This window comes from Dermacentor albipictus, unplaced genomic scaffold, assembly GCF_038994185.2.
Source record: "Dermacentor albipictus isolate Rhodes 1998 colony unplaced genomic scaffold, USDA_Dalb.pri_finalv2 scaffold_16, whole genome shotgun sequence".
NCBI lineage: Eukaryota > Metazoa > Arthropoda > Arachnida > Ixodida > Ixodidae > Dermacentor > Dermacentor albipictus.
The window spans coordinates 4,071,955-4,096,388 of record NW_027225570.1 but is presented as its reverse complement, the minus strand read 5'-3'; the positions used below and the strand labels follow the sequence as shown (position 1 = coordinate 4,096,388).

General features: G+C 46.7%; 1 protein-coding gene across 1 annotated transcript in view; it reads right to left on the bottom strand.

Moving 5' to 3' along the window:
- LOC135920497 (dipeptidyl peptidase 1-like) overlaps positions 1-24,434 on the bottom strand; it is a 102,675-nt gene that overhangs the window by 9,496 nt on the left and 68,745 nt on the right. Inside the window, exons 4-6 of the mRNA XM_065454766.2 lie at positions 18,726-18,890; positions 15,627-15,745; positions 11,781-11,912 (exon numbers count right to left, since the gene is read on the bottom strand). Coding sequence (XP_065310838.1) covers positions 11,781-11,912; positions 15,627-15,745; positions 18,726-18,890 — 416 coding nt within the window. The remainder of the gene's footprint in view (positions 1-11,780; positions 11,913-15,626; positions 15,746-18,725; positions 18,891-24,434) is intronic.

Here is a 24,434-nt window from a genome sequence, read left to right as displayed (position 1 = left end):
GTGGTCAAGAGTAATGATGCCATTGCACTTATTACAGTTGATTTGAGTTTCCCTCTCAGGATAGATCCTGTTAATAAAATATGGACTTGGGTATGTTCTAGTCTGTAGCAAACGTAATGTGACCGCTTGGGCTCTGCAAAGCTTACCGTGTGGCAATGGGTACTCCCTTCTGCTTAAATAATAATGCTTCGTGATTTCGTTATATGTTAATAATCGATCCCTGTGTTCCCCGGGTGAAGTGTAAGTTGCTCGGTCTTGAAGAGCACGGCTAGAAAGTCCTCGTGCTGCTTCATTTGCCACCTCATTGAGGTTTCTCCGAGCTCCGTCCACTACCCCCAGATGTGCAGGAAACCAGCGGATTTCAATCCTCTCACTGTTGACCTTCTCTAGTAATTTTGTTGCTATCCGTGTCACATATCCGTTGGTAAAGTTGCGTATGGCTGTTCTGGAGTCGCTGTAAATTTGTGTCCACCGATTAGCCCGAATGGCTAAGGCGATTGCTACTTGTTCTGCTACTGTTGGGTCCTTGGTATAGACGGTGATGGCATCCCGTATGTTACCTTGAGTGTCTACAACAACGGAGGTATACGCATCCCTATTCTTAACCCAGGCAGCGTCAACGAACACCGCCTGCTGCTTATGTTGATCTATGTCTTGAAGGAGTGCCTTCGCCCTTGCCTTTCGTCTCTCGAGGTTATGTGTCGGGTGCATGTTCCTAGGGAACGGGGTCGTCTTTATTGTTTCTCGTAGTACCGCTTGCAATTGTGTTAGTAATTCTCCTTCGTTGGTGTGGTTGTTAATTTCTACGCCAATTTCTTCAAGTAGCGCCCTCCCAGGTCGTGTCCCCATTAGTCTCTCCTGGTGGGCCACCTGCTGAGCCTCAGCTATCTCTTCTAGTGTGTTATGCAGCCCTAGGCGCAATAAGCTATCGTTAGCCGTGCTGATGGGAAGTCCTAGTGCAGTCTTTATAAGTCGTCTGATTAAAGCGTTTAGCTTGTTCTTGTCAGCCTGTGTCCACTGTAGCATGCCAGCCACGTACGAGAAGTGGCAAAAGGCGAATGCATGTGCCAATCTTATGGCACTGTGTTCTCCTAGCCCCTTATGCCTGTTGGTAACTCTACGCAGAAGCCTAATGACTTCTTCTGACTTGTTAGAGATGTGTTGTATCATCCTGCAATTAGATCCATTCGCTTGCAGGAGAAGTCCTAGCACTCTAATAGTCTCCACCTGCCTGATTGGTTCTCCATTCTTCGCGTATATGTCAATGCGGGGTTCTTCCTCTGGGATATATCCGTTCGGTTTGCGCCCACGCTTACTGTTCCGTAGTACCAATAGTTCAGATTTCTTAGCAGAGCAGTTCAGTCCCATACCCTCAAGTGTTGTTTCCACCACATAAATGCTTTCCTGTAGTTTGGTCTCTGTTTGTCCCATATTACCTTCGGCACTCCAGATTGTTACATCATCTGCATATATAGCAAAGTGGATACCCTCTATCTGCGCGAGACCTCGAGCCACTTTTGACATTGCCAAATTAAATAACATGGGAGATAGGACGGACCCTTGTGGTGTCCCATGATTCCCAAGTTCCAGAGTTGTCGATTGGAGTTCGCCTAACCTGAGACAAGCAGAACGGCCACCGAGAAAGGCTTTAACTATATTGTGCAATCGTTTACCCAATCCCATCTCCGAGAGGATATTCAATATGGCCCTGTGCTTGATGCGATCAAAGGCCTTTTCTACATCTAGGCCTAGAAGAGCTCTAGTATGCAGCGGGCTAGCAAGAATAAGGTGATGTTTGATTAAAAGCATTGCATCTTGAGTCGAAAGTCCAGGACGGAAACCGATCAGGTTATGCGGAAGAAGATTTCTGTTTTCTACATACTTAGTAAGTATATTGAGTATGACATGCTCCATGGTTTTGCCCAGACATGATGTTAACGATATGGGTCTTAGGTTATCTAGATTTAGTTGCTTGCCTGGTTTGGGAATAAGAATTGTGTTAGCAATTCTCCATTCCTTTGGATAATCACCATTTTTCCAGAGTTCGTTGAAATACTCTGTTAAATATGTTATAGATTCATCGTCCAAAATTTTCAACAGCCTATTGGAAATGCCATCTGGACCGGCAGCAGATCTACTGTTGAGGTCGTACAGGGCTGCGCGAACTTCGCTTTCTGTGAAGTCTTGATCCATAGGCTCACAGTCTTCCCCTGTATATTCAGGCGGGTCTGTACTCTCATTGCTATCCTTAAGCGGTAAATACTTAGCTGCAAGCCGATCCAGAATGGCCTCCTCCGTTGTGTCCTGACTCTCACGATGGACGAGTCGTGCTACTGCTGTTATCCTATTAGATTTCGTGTCGTTCTCATGAAGCAAATGTCTAAGTAAATTCCAATTTCCACCACGTCTGATTCGACCATCTATGGAATTGCAAAGCTCATCCCATTGTTGTTTCTGTAAATTTCTGGAGTGTTCTTCAATCTCCCTATTCAACAATGATATGCGCTTCCTGAGTCTCCTGTTCAGACGTTGCGTTTTCCATCTTTTTAACATAGATTGTTTGGCTTCAATCAAGTGCGCCAGCCTACTGTCCATGATTTCGATATCCTCCTCTGTGGTAATATCCTTCGTTGCCGCCTTTACATCTTCCCTGAGCTGAGTGGTCCAAGTCTGGAGTGTTTTCTTTTCTCCTGTCTCTGTCTCAGCTCTGCTTTTCCTTGCTTTCCGAAAAAGATCCCAGTCAATGTAGTTAAAATGCTTTACCTCATTTCTTGGTGTTTCCAATAGTATTTGCAATATGTAATGATCGCTACCCAGGTCAATATTGGAGTTATTCCAGCCAGCGTTCGCTAAATTTGATACAAAAGTAAGGTCTGGGGTGGAGTCCCTGCATGTAGATGTACCACACCTAGTGGGATAAGCTGGGTTTGTGATGAGGGAGAGATTAAGATCTGTAGCTAGGTGCCAGAGTCCATCCCCTTTCTTAGTATTCCAGCGATATCCCCAGGTTTGATGTGGGGCGTTGAAATCTCCTCCAATAATGAGTGGAGCGTGCTTAGTAATAGCCATAGTCTTATTAAGAAGTGCCCTGAAACTCTGTTTCATGTCGCTAGGGCTGCTATAAACATTAAGACAAAAGAGGCTTTGCGGTTTGCTTCTATTCCTTTTCAGAATTATTTCCACAAGTAAGTATTCTAATTTGTTTAGTCCAAGGTGCAAATCATGTTCTATGTAAGGTATTTTCTTATCTACGAGCGTGGCTAGCCCCCTACCCGGCTCTTTGCCCCTGCATGTCGCTTTGTATCCGGAGAGGCTAATGTCATCCGCCAAGGTTTCCTGCAGCATAATAATTTTCGGTTTGTCTGCAGAGTTTTTTATTAACTGCATGAGAGGTGCTTTTTTGTGATAAAATCCTCGGCAATTTCATTGCCACACGGTAAAGCTCCCCCTGCTAGCCATTGCTTATAGAACCCGCCTTACTGCTACCCGCTAGAGTACGCTTCGTAGAACCCCCCGACGCGCCAGGGAGTGATCTGACGCTTTCTGCTTCTGAGGGTAAGTATTCGTCGTCCTCGCCTTGCGCTTCTACTTTGGTAAGCCTCTTTTCAGCCGTCAGCCTCCATTTCCATAACTTATCAACTTTGAAGGTAGTTTTGTCTATGGCATCTCTAAGTTGTTTAATCGCCTCCTTGATCTCTTCCAAAGCCGAGCACACTGTCGTTTCTACTGGGCTTATTGCCCGCTTCTTTGGAGCTGGTGTGTTTTCTTCATCCTGACTGTTGTCATTATTCACCGGTTTGGCTATTGCTACTTTTGTGGAGCTAGTCTGCGAGTTCTTGCGAAGTTCTACAACCTGCTTAGTAAGTTCTTCATTTGCCTTTCTCAGATACGTTACTTCTTTAATTAGCTGTTCTACCCTGGCATCATTATCTCCGACCGGCCGCCCCGCACCGCTCTCCGCGGTCCTCACAGTACCTTTCACTTTGTCGGCCCAGGTTGTTCCAGATGTCGTCTTGTCGCCAGGCGTCTGCCCTCCTCCTTCGAAGCGCACCTGCACTTCACGTGATCTGGAGCGGCTTCTGCCCTTCGACGGCGAGCGGCGTCTTGACCGTGTGGGGCTCCTTGAGCGCGTGCGCCCCCTGGTGCCCGTTTGGGCATCCCATTGCAGCTGAGGTGGTGTCGCCCCCGATGCAGATCTGTTGCGTTCTCGTCGTCGAATTCGCACCACGTATGGAATTTGGTACCGCTGTCGGCAAGTCTTGTCCCCAGTTGGGTGGTCCCCTCCACAGAATTTGCAGTTAGGCACACACATGTGATTGTCCTCCGGGTTTTGAGTTCCACATCCTCTGCACTGTACCACGTCCGGTGTTGGACATACATCTGCCCGATGTCCAATCTTTCCGCAAGCATAGCAGACATCAAACTGCTTCCTATACAGGTAACACCTTACAAGGGTCGACCCGTATCTGACATAATTGGGCACCTTGAGCCCATCAAACAGAACGATGACCGAGCCCGTGGATTTAATGCGTTTGGCTGCCAATGCCAGTGGGTTAAAATCATGCACAATGTTCTGCGTTATCGTGGCCTGATTGTCTCTGAGGTCAACTCTCCGAATCACCCCTTTACACGTGGTATGCGGAGCTGTCTCGTAGGCTTTCACTTCATATTCGGTTTCCCCTATAACTATTGACCTGATTCGCACATACCTGGCAGCATGACTGGGGTCTGGTGTACTAACCACCACGATGTTTTGCGTGAAGTTAGGGCAAACGACATCCTCTCGGGCTTGTTGCGGAGTCAGGCCTGATGCTTCAATAATCGCCACGCCTATCGCTGTGGTGCTCACTTTGCTCAAGTTGAGACCTCCTCGTGGACGGATGATGATCTTGCTGTGCTCCTCGGGCAATTGGGGCATCCTTGATGCCTTGACAATCCGATTTTTGAACATAGTGGTTGTAGGTCCCTTGTTCTTGCTGCTGTTGCCTTGCTCTTGCTGGCTCTGCGGCGATGTTTTCCCATCGCCAGCAATCCTTGTGGTGGAGCGAAATTTTCGACTTGTCACAATTTGCCAACCTAGACCTTCCTCATTCTCTTCTAATCCGCTAGCGTCTTCATCTTCCATGCGCGTGCCCGCCATCGCGGCCCGGCGGGGCCAGTAGGCCTACTTAGGTCTTGCGCCAAGAAAGGCCAGTAAAAGTCCAAAAATGGAAGTCCCACCTTAAAGAAAGGTGTCCGCGAATTCCCGGTGACTTCACAAATCCAGTGATGTGCTTGAATCCGTGATGGCGGCAAAGATGGATGCTCAAACATTCAAAAACGACGGAGCCGGTGTGAGGGACGTCCGCACCTCGGCTTCTTCTTCTTCTTCTCCGAAAGAAGAATGGTGGGTGTAACCTTAAGGGGATAAGAAGCGAGCAGATTGGATAAGGAAACAAGCGCGATTTATTGACATCTTAGTTGAAATCAAGAAAAGGAAATTGGCATGGGCAGGACCTGTAATGAGGAGGGAAGATAACCGATGGTCATTAAGGGTTACGGACTGGATTCCAAGGGAAGGGAAGCGTAGCAGGGGGCGGCAGAAAGTTAGGTGGGCGGATGAGATTAAGAAGTTTGCAGGGACGGCATGGCCACAATTAGCACATGACCGGGGTAGTTGGAGAAGTATGGGAGAGGCCTTTGCCCTGCAGTTGGCGTAGCCAGGCTGCTGCTGCTTATGATGATGACGACTGTTTCGAAAATAAACGTTTATTTCTCTTTTTTCTCCGCTGTGTCAACGTTTATTTGTGCCGCAAGGGCCTTTTTATTTCTCGGAATTCGAACGATTGCTTTTCTGTTGGTGGCCTTCGACAGAAAGTCGGAGTGCTTACAACCAAAGCTGTTTTTTTGCATTTGCAACTGTTTTTTTAAATGTTGCTGCCGCGAACTTATAGTCTCTCCAATCGCTAGGACACTGGTTACGAAGTAGTTTTTGCAACGGTGGGTATTTTTTTGTGTAATCGCATGTGCACTGCATTCCACCAAGGGATAAAAGGCCCACTTTTAGTTGAGAGCACGCGGAATCGAGTCTTTTTAACGGAGTCATGTAAAACAGAAAAAGAATTATGGCCTTTTCTTTTTCATTAACGCATTTCTGATGAGATAAATCCATGTGTAAGACCTTTTTGAATTTGCTGAAATTAAGAAAAGTGTTTGAATGCGCAGGAATTTGAGTCAATGGGCATACAAGTTAAAGAAGTATAGGAGGATGGTAGTGCTTGTGACCGAGTTTATAGCAGCCCCTGTGGAGATAAGCCAATCAGTTCTCGCGATCTATCGCGGAAAGAGACTGACTGCAAACACGTGTGAGCGTACTTGCGTCAAGGCATGATGAGTTATTGTTTGCAGCCCAATCCCACAAACGTTTACCACTCGAATCGGTCTTGAAATCCCACGAAGTATGATGGAAGTTCATGAAAAATGAATTCCAACAAGAATTCAGTTCAACAAAAATGAAACTCCAACAAAAATATTTTTTTTTTACAGGACGTAATTACTGAATCTAGAACACAAGTACTCAGAATGCTCCCGGGGAAATAAGCATTAACCGATGTCAATGGTATGCGGCGTGGAATAGAAATGTCTATAGCTAGAATTTTACTTTCTGAAGTTATAACCTGGTAAGCCATTTTAGCCCGGTGCAACAACGCTACACCGAAGAGGAAGATAGCTGAGCCGCCATCACGAGAGGGATGGTCTAAGTGAAATGTGCGGTACCTTTCATCTTTTTCTTTTGCTCCTTTTGAATGCAAGGTAGCAGGTCAAACGTTTTCTCATAATTCAGCTCCCAACTTCTCCAGTGAGGCGAGGTAGGGACCTATTCTCATTTTCCTCCCTATTCCTTCTTGTAAGAAGTAAAACATTGATCGTTCGTGGCCGACAGAAAATGTTAACGGTTTGCGTACATTCTAAAATGCTTACGCCCGTAGGAGTCCTGGGTCGCCCCACGGGCAACATCGCTACCCCGGAGAGGAAGTTGTAGCTCGGAGTGAGCCTATTCCGCCTATTCAAATGTGTAAAATGCGGGAATCCTTCTAGAAGACAACCGCTGAACCAATTGTAATAAATATGTTGCATTTGAGAGAAGGCCTACATTCTAGTGACTGTAGGAAGCGAATTTTAAATTTAGGGCCTGAAAGTTTTAGCAAATATAGCCGAAAATTGCTGCGCTTCAAAAAACAGACGCACAAAGGTTACCAATGCGTAACCTTGCATCGAAAACACGCATCTCAGTACAGCTGACGGAACACGTTAGAATAAATAAAGAGAACAAAACTGAAGCATGAACATACAGTACCTTGAAATCGTTAGAACATTTACGAGGGTTTTGCAAACGTCCACGAGATCTTTACATAGGTGCCTAATAAAGTGTACTTCGTGAAGTTTTTACCCCCGCCGTGGTGGCTACGTGGCGCTGCTGAGCCCGACGGATCACGTTCCGGCCGCGCACTGCGAGGGGCGCGCGCAGTGAGACGGGGCCCGCGCCTCGTGGGGCGCACGCTCACTGAGGCGCACACGTGAGTACCCCACGATGGCTGGCACGCCTCGTAATCAGATCGTAGTTTTTATTTATTTACATATTCACCCTCAGGGCATATCGACATTAGAGAGGGGAGTGGGTTACACCAGAAATACGAAGGAAATATATTAGCAGCTCATACATAATATTTGCTAATTATACAGTGTTAGCTGAAAGTTTCATAAATACAGTAATAGAACACAGCATAACACAAGTAACATTATTAAAAAGAACAGCTGTAGTTAGCGCAAACGATTGCTATTATGTAGAGTTAGCTAGAAGTTTTCGAAAATTTCCATTGTTATTATTGGAAACAATATCAGAGGGTAGTTCATTCCAATCTTTTGACGTACTTGCCAGAAAGGAGTGCAAAAAATATGTCGTATTACGTGCGCCAAATTCCAACTTTATGCTTATGATCAGTGCGGTCAGATAAGTAATGTGGTCGTGACAGGAATTTCGGATTGAGATGAGGGCGGTGACGCAGTTTATGAAAAAAAATGAAAGGCGAGAAATCCTTCGACGTGTTTCCAGTGGCTGATGACCCATGTTTAATTTGTTTGAAGATCGCAGCGCGGTTGTAGTTCCGAGGAAAAAAAAAACGAGTTGCGGTGTTTTGGATTAGTTCGAGGGAATGTATTACGTTTTCGTTAAAGGGGTCCCATATACAGCTGCAACATATTCTGATTTCGGCCGTAACTGGATTTTATGAAGTAGTAGTTTTAAAGGAGACAGATCACGAGAAAAGTTACGACGTAAGTATAACGGCGAGTGGTTGGCTTGGTTAATTATATATCCAACGTGATGACTTCACGTTAATTTAGATGTTATATGCAAGCCTAAGTACTTACATGAACTTGTCGTTTCAAAAGCAACGTATTATTCAGGAAGTACGCAGGCAGGTTATGGTTAGATTGGTATACTCTCAAAAATTTACACTTGTTAATGTTGAGTTCCATTCGCCACAATCGCCACCAATTGCTGACGTTATTAAGGTCGGCCTGAAGCAGGATGATGTCGTGTTCGTTAGTTGTTTCACTGACGATTACACGGCCGTCTGTAAATAAGTGTACGTCTGAAGTTGTTGCTTAAGGTAATTCATTGATATAGGTGAGGAATAATAGTGGTTCCAGGACGCAACCTTGTGGCACACTTGACCTAACGTCACTATGAGGTGAGTTATGACCATTAGCTGTCACGAACTGGCCACAGTTAATAAGAAATGGCTCAACATATTTTAGAACGTTTGATCGAGGTTTAATTTGCTTATCTTATAAAGTAAAATTTTATGGCACACTTTGTCAAAGGCTTTTGAAAAATCCAAAAATATGCAATCGGCCCGTAAAACTCCACAATTTGATTTCTTGCATCGTCTGCCGCCGCCAACATAATGTTTACTTGACACAAGTTCTCAAACAAACTAAATGCATTTGCTCCCTGTCAACGATTCGATCTTACCCATTAAAATGCAACTCCAGCGACTTTTTTAACCATGTCAAGGTAATGGAATATTTAGGTTGCCGAGACCGCCCTGTCACGCGTCTGAGTGGGCGTGACACCACCAGAACTTCCTACGACGAACCACCCTTGCCTTACACACTAGCTTCGTTACTAAACTCATTAAACCGACAACATTTTTAATCCTTCGTGTAACCAAAACTGTTATCAAACGATCTTGCCAGCTTATTTATTTGAAGGATTAGTATATGCCTCCCATTGCCACCCCGCCTCCCTTCTTCTTGTTCAGCGCATGGTGTTCATGTTGTTAAAGGGGCACTAAAGCGAAACAATAAATCAGTTTAGACTAATGAAGCATGGTTTGAGAACCCTGCAGGCAGTCATTAAAAAAAAATAGTTTGAATATTAGATGAGAAAATGAAGGTCTAAGTATCAGTATTTAAATTTCACGCGGAAACCCCCAGCGTCGGTACGTCAGCGTGACGTCAGGGATTCTAAGGTATGTTTCCGCATTTGGGCCGCGTTGGCTGAATAAAGGTTCCCGAAACTTGCCATGTGTTGTATTTGGTTCCTTTAGAACAAAATGTAGTCAATCTTTACCGCTATATATAATTAGTAGGTCCTAGAAGATGCCATCAAAATTAAAGACGTCACAGCCCCCAGGTGCGGGAACTTATGTAGGCGTCGCCACTCATATATCGTTCTTGCGCTTTCTCTTACCAAGTGTCTTATGGTTGTAAGAGTGGTGTTTTTGGTGTTGTAGGACGGTAATTTATTGATGCAGACGAAATAATTTTTCACTTTAGTGCCCCTTTAAGTGTGCTACCATTTTGCTTGTGCGACCATTTGCCGTTTTGTTAGCTTCATTCTGTATTACTTGTCACGCATAACGCTTGTCCACATTGAAATGCTTACATATGACTGGCCGTTCATCTTGCTGCACTGGCAATTTGTAGGTGGTGGGGACCTCGCCAAGCTGTTTGAACTTTTAGTCGCGTACTCCTCCCTTATCAAAGGAAATAAATATGATTGATTGATTGATTGATAGCAACAATGTTCCGCAAATTCGAAAATAACTTTAAGCAAGGAAAAAAAAGCGCCATACTGAAACCTGACCGAGGAGCCGGGCGATCCTCTTCGTTTGACGTCACGAAAGGCACACGGCGGGGGAAGGCGCCTGTGTCGGCCACGCGGCGAAACGACGCCGGCGAAGTGCAGCTCGGCTCGTTCGTGACCGCGGCCGACCTTCGGGTGACAATGTCAGCTGCGTCGGCTTTTGGGATTTGTCAAAGAGCGACGGCTACGATTTCCACGAATGGCCCCAAATCGCAAGTTGACCGGCCACCACGAGCGCCGGCGCCCATGCGCAACATATCGCGCTGCAACGTGAAGACCGAGGGGACCACTGATTTCATACGCTATTTTAGGTGTTTTACTCCTTCTCGGGGAAGCGCTTCGCATACGGACTAAGATGTGGAGCACAGCTTTCCGCATTTGTATCCCGCAAGAACGCGGGTGACCGCCGCAGCTGCCGGCACTTGCATAAATTAAATGTGACAAATGCGCCGACGGCTGCATTTCTCGGCACGTGCACCGACCGCTCGTCGTTCGCTTGAGGCTGCAATGCTAGCGGCTCACGAGTGACAGTGATTGACGTCAAACGCGCCGCACAGCGCGCATACTTTGCACATGCAGGCACCTCTGCACCACTCCGCGAGTGGCGCCGACCACGCACTTAGGAAAACAACGAGCGGAAAACCGTGACACGGGATCGTTGTCATGCTGTGCCCTACGCATTGTTCTTCACGCACAGAATGGGCGTGTTCCATATAATGCAGACAGAGGGCACTACGCGTACGATCGCCCGCTTATAGTTTTCTCGGGGAAACGCCGACGCTGCACCAGCGACACCGTTGGCCGCTGAACGAGACAGCTGACAACGCTGCTGTATCGAAGGGGCCTCCGCTCGCTGCCAAATTAGCATACGAGGGAGACGCCTCGGAAGCTAAATAATGAGCCGGCACGACGACGCAGAAAAATACACACACGTCGCCGTTCATTTCCGGAAACGCCGGCGACTGCCGCTTTCGAGAACGGCGACGCAGCGACAGCGCGTCCTGTCGTCGCTTCTAGGCTTTTGTGTATGCACTGTACCGAATGGCGAATAATTTCTTTCAAGACATGTATGGTTCGAACTGAACCACAGAAGCAGTTTTCTCCATCCCAATGGTTAAATTAGCCCATCGCTCAGGACCGCCAGCAGAAGAGGCACGAACTGGGCGGACGCGAACGCAATCGGCGTCGGTTCGGGCTGCACGCGCGGTATACGGCCCGAAGTTCCTGCCGCCCACACTTGCCTCCCGTGTCCGCCCACGCAGAACGTAACCTTTCGCGACAGCAACTTCTCACGCCAAACACTTGCTCACTATCCCCAGCTCACTCCTCGGCCTTGTCGGTGGCCATTTATTGCCAGCACGCTCTGCGTATACCTCCTTTTGGCCAGTAGCTGAGGACCAGGCAAGGCAGATGTTTCGAGGGAACAAACGGAATTCATTTCTAAGAAATCTGCGCAACTTTCAAGCCTTACATTTTCGGGAAATGAGGGAAGCGTGCAGAAGGACGCACTCATGAAATTTCATTCAGATCCGTTCAACTCGAAAAATCGCCGCAGCTGCCCTCTATAAGGGTGACGGTGTTAACGATGCACGGAGAAAACCAAACACCCTTCATGAAGTTATGGTGTTAAAAAAATTTCAGTGCGTACCTTGCGAGTACGGCGAGCAGGAGACGACGTCTTGCGGCGAGAAAACACGCTGCACTTTGTTGTTGGTGGCGATGCGCAGCCTGGACTCCAGGAGGGCCATCGATGCGAAAGCGTAGCAGCTACCGCAGCCCCCTATAGTGGTGCAGAGACATCACGTGACACGCTTGGCTGACGCTAATGATTGGCGACAGTTAATTTTTACATTGACGATGACAAGAAATGCGCTTTGCTTGTGGGAGATGGAAACCTCCGTCTACGCCAGAATTACGCGACTATCTATTATTTTATTTTATTTAGTTAAGTACTGCTAGCCTGAATTCCAGGCTTTAAGCAGGAGTGGGTTACACTTCCGTACAAAATGTACCTGAGCAACAAAAAAGAGCACCCATACAAACAAGCGGAACTGGGGAAAAGCGTGTATAAACTGCAAGTATAAAAAAAAACAGGTGAACTGCGAATATGAACACGACGAAGACGCACTTAATGGAATTAAATTGTTGGACACATTCCTTAAACGTTTGTCGTCACAGGAGCCGCTCGTCTTGCATACTCAGCCTATTCTGTGAGGATGCTGAGACGAATTTTCCTTTATTGGGATGACGCTTTTGATCTTTAAGAAAAGAAATTTTAGAAGTATCCCGAAAATAACACGGAATAAATGTTTTTACTCTGAATATTGTTTGTCTGGGAGCCTAGATCCTCTCGTCGACGCTGACGGCTAAATTGCTCAGCCGTAGAGGAACTTCTTTCAAGGTGATTCTGTTGGTAAATGCTTCGTACGTTATACCTTCTTTTAACTTTTTGGATTACTCCCCAATTTTTATGCTGCTGTGACTAAACATCTTCTTTTAATAACATCGGACTCTTTGCCAATCCTGCGCACAGGTACGTACCATCAGTAAAGAAAGACCAAACTAAAGCACACACAGCGCTATACTTTCAATAAGCGTTGTTTGTGTCGGTAAAGAGCATTTCTATATATATAGCGTCCTCCATTACAACAGTGGAAGAATAACCAGGCACTAAATAATGCTCCCGAATGATCGCACGACTAACGCGCAATGCTGGTGGTCAGCACAAAGAAAGCTTAGCAATGGATTGCCCGTACAATGCTATTTGGGCAGCTTAGAATCTATGCGGTAAATGCGTAATAATTTCTAGCGCTCATCTTTCGTCAGGTACAGTCACGGCTCACAACAAGACAAGCATTATTTGGCAACGTCTCGCACAGCCCGCACAGTCAGGTCTTGCTGTCTTGAGAATGTCTACTGCGCAGGCGTCAGCGGCAGAAATGCTATCTCGCGGCCACCGACTATTCGCGCATGTGCACAGAAGTCAAAGCGTTGATCAAGATAGCAGGGTGCGCAGGGCGCACAACCTCGGCCGAGACTTTGTGTCGATGCTGTTGCCGATGCTTTGGCGCTTTGCCAGTGGTAAACGTGACACTTCCGCCCGCGTCATCAACGTTATCAGACAGTCGTGAACGGTGAGTGACAAGGGTGACATAAAACAGAACGGAAGGCCCCATTACAAAATTGCGGCCCTGATTATATATCTCGCTATAGAATTTGTGACGACGTTAAAGGGCCCCTAAATCCATCTGAGGTGTAGTTTGCGACCGATCCCTTCCTCACCGCGCATTTCTCTAGAAGACAGGTGGAGGCTACATTAGCTTAAACGCCGCGCGAGCGCTCTTTAAATAAAGATTTGCACCCGCTGGGGCTTATCTCGTCGCCAAACATCGTGAAATATGGCGCTGCGCAAACGGGGACAAAGAAAGACGCACACAGACGAGCGCTTTGTAACAACTAGGTTTTATTACACGGAAACATAAGACTAAGTACCCTGCAGATCTGCGCAAAACATTGCATATAGGGCACGCATAGGGATCACGCGAATTGCCTGGAAGTTTATGTACATGAAGAAGGTAGGAACATTTCATTAACTAACATAGCAATGGATGGGTGATTCACAGTATCTACTTTTTGCCGTGAAGTCGCGTCCATAAATTTCCACGCTACATTGGCACATACCCGACTGACATTGTTTTTTTTTCTAATTTCGGGATGGATTCCACTCTAACTTTATGATTTTTACAAACAAATATGGATCATTGAAAATTGGCAACAGAATGCTTCATTGCATGCGCAGGGGGCCCCCAGGCGGCCGGTGTGTTGGCGCGAGGAGGTGTAGAACGCGCACCCTCAACCGGCACCGCCCGGACTTATTGACGGCGACGCTCGTCGCGTTACGAAATCTCCGTCGAGTCGCCCCCTCGATTCGCTTTCTTTCAATTCGACTCGGTGACTTCCCCAACGCGCCGCCGCCGCATCGGCAGCGCGAAACGCGAGGTGAGCGCGACAGCCAGGCGATGAGGGGCGAGGGCGTGCCAGAGGTGCGTACTCACTGTATGTGTTACCGATTGGTAGCGTACACTGTAGTCTGTACGAGAACGAATGCTGAAGAAGCGGACGCTTTTAGCCCGATGACGTCTCGTGTGGGACGCTGTTGATGTCACGACGTACGAAGAAAAACACAGAAAAGCCCGGAGACGAGCACGCATTTGTTCTTTTAATTACCAGACAAAATTAATGGGGCCCTTTAAAGAAATTTCGCGTATAGCAGACGCGTCTCGAGGCGAGCATTAGAGTGAAAGCATCGATATTTTGGTAAAAGTGGCTACTGACAAAAAGTAACACTGCAGCCAGCTTTTGCACTGAATCCATGATCTCTGTTTCATACGCTTACTCTCCAATAGACTAATAATATATCGCATTGCTCTACAAATATAATACACTAAATGACCTTAGCCATAAATCGACAATGCGATAATTGAGGAGACGGCTCGAGTGAGCTTCGTGATGCTTCGTATGCCCACCACTGTTTGAAACTTACTTCGCCGGACAACAAACGAGGCTCCTCGAATCCCGTGATCAGATCCGCACGAATCGCCATCAGTACGACCGAAGCCTTAACGGAACGAAGGCCGCTGATATTTGATAGCTTGAAGCGCCAACAGAGAGTTGGCATTCGCGTCCTTACCTGCATCCATGTGCGCCTTCCAAGTGGCGACCTCACAGTAGACCGCTGCAGCGCAACTCCAATCCACGGAAGAAGGAAATAAACTAGCTTCGACAGAGCAGTGCGTCACGCAGCCAGCCTCGGCGAGCAAACGCTCCGTGAAGCCACGCATGGCCTTCGCTTTTCCCGTCGCAATGTCGGCCCAACACGTACAGGCTGGGCGTATTGCTTAGAAGAACGTTCTGCGGACCCAGTTGGTGCTTACTTCACAAATATTGCTAAGGCGAAAACAAGAGGCATGGCATATAAGGAAGGTCAAATACAGGACAGGCGCTAAACTGGACGAGAACGTCTGGTTCAGGGTCGTTTTTAACCGATTCACACTTGCTCGGCAGCCGTATACCGCAGCTCTGCATGCCGAGCGGGACCACAAACTATACCGCTCTCTGAAGTTCGATCACGTGTTGGACCGACTCGCTTGGCTTCACTGGTGCTGCACAGTGCTCTCGCCTAATTATTTCGTCCCCGCACGCCTCAATTTTGCCTGCATTATACCCCTTATATGTTCTTGCACAACCCTCCGCTCTAAACCCACAAGCCGACCGCGACAAAAATTACGTCCGAAGGTATCCTGCGGTCCATATAGGCGGCCCGCTAAAGAAGCCTGCAGGCGAAGTCCTGCACTAAGGGCCCCGACACCGTGTCGGGGCCTGTCTTTCTCTCTAATGACGCGCTGTCCCCATCTGTCTCTATGGCATTCGTACGTTTTTTTCAGCAGTGCCACAAAGCGCTGCTATCCGTTCACAGTGCTTGGCTTGAACGAACCCTGATTGCGGACCGGCGACACGTAGTTGACACCGCTGACGTTCCTCCAGTCGAACTCCTCCGGCAGGGCACTGGCCAGCTTCCGCTGCTCCTCGGTCACTGGTGCTGGTGGCGGGGCTCTGCAGAAGCAAAGACGTTATCTGCGAGCTCGTCACGTCCCCTAGAGGATCTGCACTATATTCTCAGGAAGTCGTAGCTCGTCGCCCATCAACTACAATTCCGCCTATTCAAATAAGACATTTAAAACGTAGAAATAATTTCGTGAGAAAACTGCCAGACCCATTGGAAAGAAATTTTTCGCATTCGAAAGAGAAAGATCAATTTTACTGACTGTAGAAACCAAAATTACGAATTAGGCCTTGGAACTCAAAAAAGAAAAAGCTCTGAAGTTGATAACAAAAAAATTGAGGCAGAGAGAGAGAGAGGAACAAACTTATTGAAATAACGACTGTGCTCGGTTAATGCGGCTGGAGCCCCTTGGTATATCTCTGCATAAGAAACAGATATCGCTGGTCTGTAAACTACACCTGTTCGAGAACATGAAGCATTTGATACAGAACCTTACAGCATAAGTGAAATAGACACGATGTGTGCGAGTGTTTCGCCAGAGGTCCTGTCCACAAATTACTGGCACATTTCAGACGGTGGGCAAAACGAGAACAAGGTGGAAGCGGGGGCCAACGTTTCGACAAGTGGACTTGTCTTTTTCAAGCCTTGAAACTTGTCTTTGGGCTTGTCTTGAACTTGGACTCGTCTTTTCAATGCCTCGAAAAAGACAGGTTCTCTTGTCGAAACGTTGTCTCCCGCTTTCACCTTTTTCTCGTTTTGCTCATCGCCTTGAATTTCCATCTCCCGCGTTCACCGCGTTTTCCCTCGTATATTTCAGAGCAGTGTATGATATACGAATTCGGCCCGCTTTAGGCGTATTGTTACGTGCAGTGGAAATATTTGTCGTATCTTTTTTTTATTACCGATTTACAATGTTGGAAACTTTAGAGATTAGTGTTTTTTCATTTTGAGAACCTTTTAAAACTGCAGCTGACGCCGATATAAATGTGTGCTTTCCATATTCACAAGATTCTAACTTTCTCTTTTAAATCAAACATCGCTCATCAAGATCGGTGCAATGATCGCTGAGAAATGTTTGTCTGTTTCCATGTATTTAGATAGGAGCTCCCTATGTAAAGCTTCCTCTTAAGTTAACCTCGCTTAAACTGCTAAAGATAAAGCTGTGTCAGTATGCGGTCGTCCTTACTCCCCTGTCTTTCCTTAGGAAGTCGCGGTCAAGCCCACAACCATATCCGTTGTACCTATAGATGTCACTGTTTAATCCATGTCGTCACGGCGGGCTGTTACGGAAATGGCTGCGGCCGCCGCCTGCTTTCTTGCTTTTGCTGGCTTATCAAGCCTCATTTCATGGCATGAGAGTGTTTGTTTTGGTACTGTAAAAGCGTAATTTACTAGTACAGCTCGACTTATTTTTTGTTTTAGCGCTTCTTTAACACAGGCATACTACATCAAAAAGAATCCCGAGGCATTTATATCGCCAATATCCGTTTGTGGCCCTGCGCGCCTCTGAACATCAGTTATTCCATGTTATGTTAGAGTAAGCTTCCAGCATGCTTACCAGTAAGCTTAATGGTAAGCTTCCACTGGAAGCTTACCATTATCATTAAAAGGAAAGGTGTACAATCAATGCATTCTACCGGTGCTGACATATGGGGCAGAAACTTGGAGTCTGACAAAGAAGCCCCAAAACAAGTTAAGGACCGCGCAAAGAGCGATGGAACGAACAATGTTAGGCGTAACGTTAAGAGACAGGAAGAGAGCGGTGGTGGATCAGAGACCAAACAGGGATAGCCGATGTTCTGATTGACATTAAGATAAAGAAATGGAGCTGGGCAGGTCATGTAATGCGTGGGTAAGATAACCGCTGGACCATTAGAGTTACATAAAGGGTGCCAAGAGAAGGGAAACGCAATCGAGGACGACAGAAGACTAGGTGGAGCGATGAAATTAAGAAATTCGCTGGCGCTAGTTAGAATCGATTGGCGCAGGACAGAGGTAATTGGAGCACGCAGGGAGAGGCCTTCGTCCTGCAGTGGACATAAAATAGCCTGATGATGATGATCGTGATGTTAGAGGAAGCATTTATTTGGACTATTTGGTGCCTTGTCTCATTTGTTATGGTTCCAGTACGCAAACGCAGTGTCACCTTCCTTTAAAACCGTGAGACTGTTTGCGCTAAAGAAACTTAGTTGCGAGTAACGCTCCTTTCCTGTTCCGTCATTTCTTCATATTGTTTGGTGTATTTTATTACATCACCAGTGCGAGCCAACTAGCCAATGCAACAAGTAGTGATAGTCTGGGGCCGCAGCTGGGACAGCGAGATTTGCTAGAGTTGCTGTATATGAATGAATACTAGTCCTTGCGGTCTTTGTGCTGTCACTTAGTGTGTACACAGTAGTGTTGAAAAGTAAAAAAAAAAATTGACAAAATTTATCAAGGTTTTGTAATCTGAACATTCTCTCATACTTATTTGACTTTTTTTTTACTTTGATGTCTTAGTACCTTATCTGTGAATATTCACTGGACCATCAATTTTTTCACCAAAATCGTGAGACGTCAAAATAACTTGGCCTCAGATCATAGTAAGTTGCCTGTAGGAGAGCAACAAATTTAGGATATTTTCGGTGAGGGGAAACTTCGCTCGTGGAAGCGGCGACCTTTGACTTGAAATCAGACGCTGTTTTCACGGCACTGCCGTTTCCTACCCGGACAGTTCACTCGCCTTTGGAAGAATAAAGATATCGTTCGAAATAACGAGGAAGACGTCGAGGAATAATAAACAGACGCAAATAATAAAATAGAGAAATTAACAAACAAGTAATCATCATCATCATCATCATTACTAAGCGACCTTTTGCTAAATATAAAGTTTGTAAAGCTACGACGTGGCGACTTCGCCCGAGAAAGTGTTTCCAACACCGGAACAAGGTGCACCGGTCCGAAAGCGTTGGCACGATGCTTCGTTCCTTAATTTTGGGACTTCTGCTTCTGAAGCTTCCGGCATTTCGGCGCGTTCATCTCGGCCGTCACCTGAAGTTCCTGTTGCGGTGGCCCCCGCGGACGCTCATCATCTCGTTGAGGGTCTTGCCCCGGAACGGCTCGTGCACCTTGGCCGTCCAAGAGCTCTGCGCCTTGTTGAGGAGCGCCACGAACTCCTCGCTGTTGAAAGGGTCCACGGTGTTGCCCACTTCACGCCTGTTCAGTGACACAGGAGTAGACAGAGCACATCAGCCGTATAGGTGCGTGACATATCAAGATTGAAAATTGGGTAAGTTGGTACCGATCCCTCTTCAACAGCACCCCTTCTGAAAGGAACAAGCGAAAGAACAAAGGACAGTACATGAAATGTCCTACGTTGTGTCATTTGCCCTCGTTAAAAGTGGTGCTTTTGAAGATGGATAGATGTAGAGCAACGCACGCTATCGTGTCAGCGAAAGAATGCCGATGAATTTTCATTCTGTTTACTGCGCTATAGTGTTGAACAAAATACAAAATAAACAAAAACTGACAGACATCCGCGCATTGCGCAGATGTGTGTCAGTGTGTCTTTTTTATTTTGGTCCTTCATATAACAGCATAGCGCAGTAAACAACGATGTCATAGCAACTAGCCGCAGTCGAAGCTTTATTGACAGATAAATTCAAATAGATACCACCATCGGTAATGATTGTCAGACAGCTTTGAAATCCGGTCGAGTTCCGTTGAGTTACGGCGTCAGCAGGCCACCTTTTCTCGCCCCTTTGCCATTCTTTCGTTTCTTCACAACTCCGTCACCACATTCCCTTCAATTCCATTACATGGGACCAGCAATGTTTACATTAAACCATCGCAGGGATTGGCCCAGCTTCGTATTATATCATGTCCGGGATCGGCACGCTCTAAACGCAGGTAAACCGACCGAGTAGGTCTGCCAAAACGCGGAGAGGAAGGAGGATGATTCCATAAAGGAATTGCGCACTTGAAGGTGCATATTTGTTGCACTGAGGATACCTATACTGAGGTACCACTTTAAGTTTTACTTAGTAATTGAGAACGAAGCCCGTCACTGGCATATGTTTAGAAGTAGCACAGAGAGTTGCATGAACCATTTTATTGTGCACGGGCTATCGCCAGCAGCTTGCGGTGCGCAGTACGTGGTGTCCAAATACACGCCCCGGCGACGGCTCCCTCTGCGTAAAAATCTCGAAGGCCATGCTTTTGCTGACTGCATGCACCAGAAGCGATTGCGGATACGGAAATACTTTACAGACGGGAAGCTTTGGAAATCACCTATTCTTTCTCCACTACCTCACCCCTTTCCTCACAAGAACACGTTCCTCATTTTATTCCTTTACTACCAATCACCACATTTACTTAGTTTCTTAAAGGGACCCTGAAACGGTTTGACGATTTTCTACAAACGCACTGAGTCGTTAGAGTAGGTCCTTCTGATCATTAATTGACGCATCTAAGTGCTCCGCGTAAAGCGTGTAATTTATTATAAGGCTTTAAAAATGCACATCGCTGCCGATCGCAGCACACTGCACGGCGGAATTTCAAGCCGCCCCTACCCATATGACGCACATCACCCATATGACGTCAGTGGGGCGAGCTATCCGATTGGCTGCCCATGGTGCGTCATCGATAATTTTTCCAACTTTATGGTAAACAAATGATGTTCGTATTAGTTGCAATGTTAGATAATTTGTTTTTATAAAAAGAAAGTAACGTAAAGGGAATGCCCAACAATAATATTTCAGTACGCTTAAGCACTTCCGGCCCACAGCAAGTGTCGCCTGCTTGTGTTACAACGTGCTCCGTCTTTGAGGAGAGCGCCGCCGTCAGTGTCGGTCGGTATTTTCGCGAGCGCTATGATTTGACTTTGTTGCGTTGCGGACTGCGAACGTAGCGACTGGCAATATGTCAAGTTGCGACATCATGTCCCTTTGCAAGCCACTAGACGAGTGGACTGGCTGCAGCTCATCGGACTGCCGCTATCCGATCGACGCCTGGATTTGCGCGATTGCGGCCGTCACTTTACAGCGGAAGATTAGTAACGCAGTAGCATTTTGCGAGTCCGGTATTAGGGTAAACGCAAGCACAAGGGGACAGGACCTGGCCGTGTCCCCTTGCGTGTCGTTTCATGGGATGAACAGAAGCGCAAATGTGAATGATCTGCACGGTGCAGCCACCTGTTGGCATAGGGCTCAACCAGACACATTAGCAGTAAGAAAATGTATTCTTTGCATCTGGTGTAAATTTTTCGCAGGAGTGTAATCGTTCACACGTTGTTTTTGTAACTGTTTAAAATGTTTTACACTTGGTTAGAGTAATGTTAGCTCTTTCTTTGGCTGGTTAAGCTCTGTGCCAACGGGTGGCTGGACCGTGGAGACCGATCAGGCAGCTCACGTGCGTCTACGCTAAAGTTCCTTCATCAGCTTGAGTTTATGCCTCCACCGTTCCGTCGCAACGTTCAGCTAGTGCACGGTTACGGGAATACCAGACACGTTGTGCGCTGCGACAGAGTGCTCGCAACGCACGCTGCTTCGATAGTTCTCGCTTGGGGTCGACGGCCAAGCGGCTAGCGCAGAGGTTTCGCACGGGCGGGGGCGGGCTCCAAAACAACCAGAAGCGGACGATGTGACGTCGCATCGTGACGCAGAACCTGTGAAGGCGGAGCTTAGCCCCGATCGCTCGGCGAACGAGTTGAGGAGCAAAAGCATGGCAAGGGAGGAGGGTAACTTGTAATTGCTTGTAGCTCCATTAATACGTAACGCTTCATTTAAATTGTGGTGCGAATGTTCTACTTAAGCGTCTACAAAATTTGTCCGAACCGTTTCAGGGGCCCTTAACAGTGCTTTCACCACATTTGTCTTCGCACTATTTCGTGCCCACGGTTCATTGAATGGATCGTCGTAAAGCATGTAACACTTATATGAACTAAGAGGCTCAATACTAGTAATCGTGAACTAGTAATCTTGAACTAACCGTGAACTAAGAGGCTCAATACTAGTAATCGTGACAAGTCAATGCTTAATTACCCCAGGGAATGCATAAAACAGCCGAAATTGTTCTTCGACGAAATATTGATAGAATCTCGACCGTATAAGGTGGACCTTCACCGCAGGAATAAGGAAACGACGACGAAGCCGGGCATAGTGAGGGCGAAAAAAAAAGAAGGTTGAATTCACTTCATCGGTACATGGATGTGGCTCTCATCTCAATATCGAGCGGTTTATCTAACACGTGGGCCAAACCGGCCTTAAATAACCATTGGCGTTGGCGACAACGGGGCGTTGTCGTTGTCACCGTCTTCTTACGGAGCCCGTGGAGTTGTAGTGCATTTCGCCGTCCACTATTTTGTGTCAGCTTAGAGAGCGGGAGGGCACCTTGTTGCCTTTTTGGTTGGCCTTGCATTATTTTGTGCCAGCTCGGGGAAAAGCGTGTTGTCGATGCGGAGAACAGGGCAGTCATGTCGACGCGGGGAAGCCCGCCTCAACGCCTGTCACACCCGACAAGTCGATCATAACAATATATAATAATTCACGAGCGTTCAGCTTGAACACAGGCATCATACTCTTCCTAAGAAAGCAAAAGTGAAATGAAAGTAGAAAGAGAAACAGAAAATTTTAATGATATGACATGCCGAGATGTTGGCCTGAGGTACTCTAGCCAGCTATGTACTCTGCGCTGGGTTTAAGGGATAGAGGGAAAGGAATGATGGGTGGCGATGACGATAGAAGGAAGATGCAAAACATATAATAGGTGAGTCTTGTCAAAGCGTCTTGACCCTCACTTTTTAAATAGTCAAAAAGGCCTATGTTACCTGAAAACTAGATCTAACGTCACGCCAAGGGCCTACAATAACGTCCTTCGACGACGGTTGGCAGTCGAGACGCGCAAGATCATTAGTCAACTTCTGTCGAATGCAAGATAACTTTGCCGCCGTTGGAGCAGAAACCATAACCTCCGTATTGCTGTTGTGACTCTCGACCAAGATTGTAAAATTTATTGTAATTTTACCTTTGTAATTAAGTGCGCTCTTCAAAAATGAAAACGCCTAATTTCGTTGCTTGAAGCAGTGCAGAAGGCGGGACACGGCGAGTGGCAAATCGACACACTGCGCTTTATGTGCCACTCGGGTCTTTAGCGCTGCTTCTATCAAAGATGTTGCACTGCCAACTAGCTCAGATTGGTGTACATTTAATTTCCCCTATGTCGAAATAAATGATATATTTTTATTGCTTCAAGTCTATTCGAGTTCAATGAAAATGAATCTTAAGAACAGAGTATGCAGAAGAGGTCGTGAAGGTCGATACAATGTATTGAGACGTTCTGTCATATTAAAGGTAACCAAATACAAAACCGAATCCCGGCCACGGCGGCCGCATTGTGATGGGGGCGATATGTGAGAACACCCGTGTACTTAGATTTAAGTGCATGTTAAAGAACCCCAGGTAGTCCAGATTTCCCCAGTACCCCAGCACAGCGTGCCTCATAATCAGATCGTGGTTCTAGCACGTAAAACGCCAAAATTTAACAACTCGGCAGAAAAAAAAAACATTTAAGCAAGACCAATGCTTAAGGTCAAGGATGTGCCTGGTCCCCTCTCGATTTTTGTAAGGTGGGGCTCAGCTCAGCGTGTCAACTGCAGCACAGCGGCAAGTGCTGGTGTGGAGTTTATTAGCAGCAGTGCTTTATGCGGGGCGATTCTAACTCTCCAACTCTTCGATTAATGAGTTAATCACGATGAATCGGTTGACGTGGCACGGGCAAAAGCAGTTATTGTCGTACGGCTGCATGCCCCGAGGCACTGGACACTATGGTCAGCTTCCTATTTCGAATAAGTTTCTTGCCGCTACGTACTGTCTCATGAGCTACCTGAGCGTGAAGCTATCTGCTCGTCAATCAGTCAATATTCAACTTGGTTCCTCCAGGTTAACAGTGAATTTTCATTATTTTAGTTCTGCATTATGAATGCTGTGCCATACCAAAGACGCATGGATTTCGTCCACTTTTGCAGGTAAGTAGGTGAGAAACCGTAAAATATATTGTTGTAGTGCCTGAGGTTGTCAGTGAAGCAAGGCAACTAAGGTTCTGTGTTGCAGCTAGATTTGTACCCCTGGTATAATTCCACGTAATGTAATTCCTTCTACACGGGCATATTCTTGGTTTGCAGCGCGAAGTGACACATGCGCAGATTAGAAGAAGACAGGACGAGTGCTAGGATGTGCATAGTGAATGACATTCAAAGATAATATCATAAGAAGCCAACAAACACTGACACCAAGGAAAGATAGGGGAAAATCCTGGGAGTGTTAGCCAGCGCCACCACTCACAGACCTTGGCGGCGGACGTGGAACGTCTTTTTTGCCGCAGGCGTCACGAGAACGTGATCTTTTAGGGTGACGGCACCCTGGGAGTGTTAGCCAGCGCCACCACTCACAGACCTTGGCGGCGGACGTGGAACGTCTTTTTTGCCGCAGGCGTCACGAGAACGTGATCTTTTAGGGTGAAGGCCTAAAAGCCCCTATGTTGTCCTTGGTGTCAGTGTTTGTTCGCTTCTTATGATATGACTAATAAAAATCGGGCCCCTCGGTTAACCCCCTTTCTTCTCATTCAAAGCTAATGGCATTCGCCCATTAAATGAGCCTCCCCAACTCATACAAGCGAGACTTATGTAATATTGTCGACAGGGGCTTGGCAAAAAAATACAATATCGATAACTTAAAACGAAATGCAATTGGAGCATATGTTGCC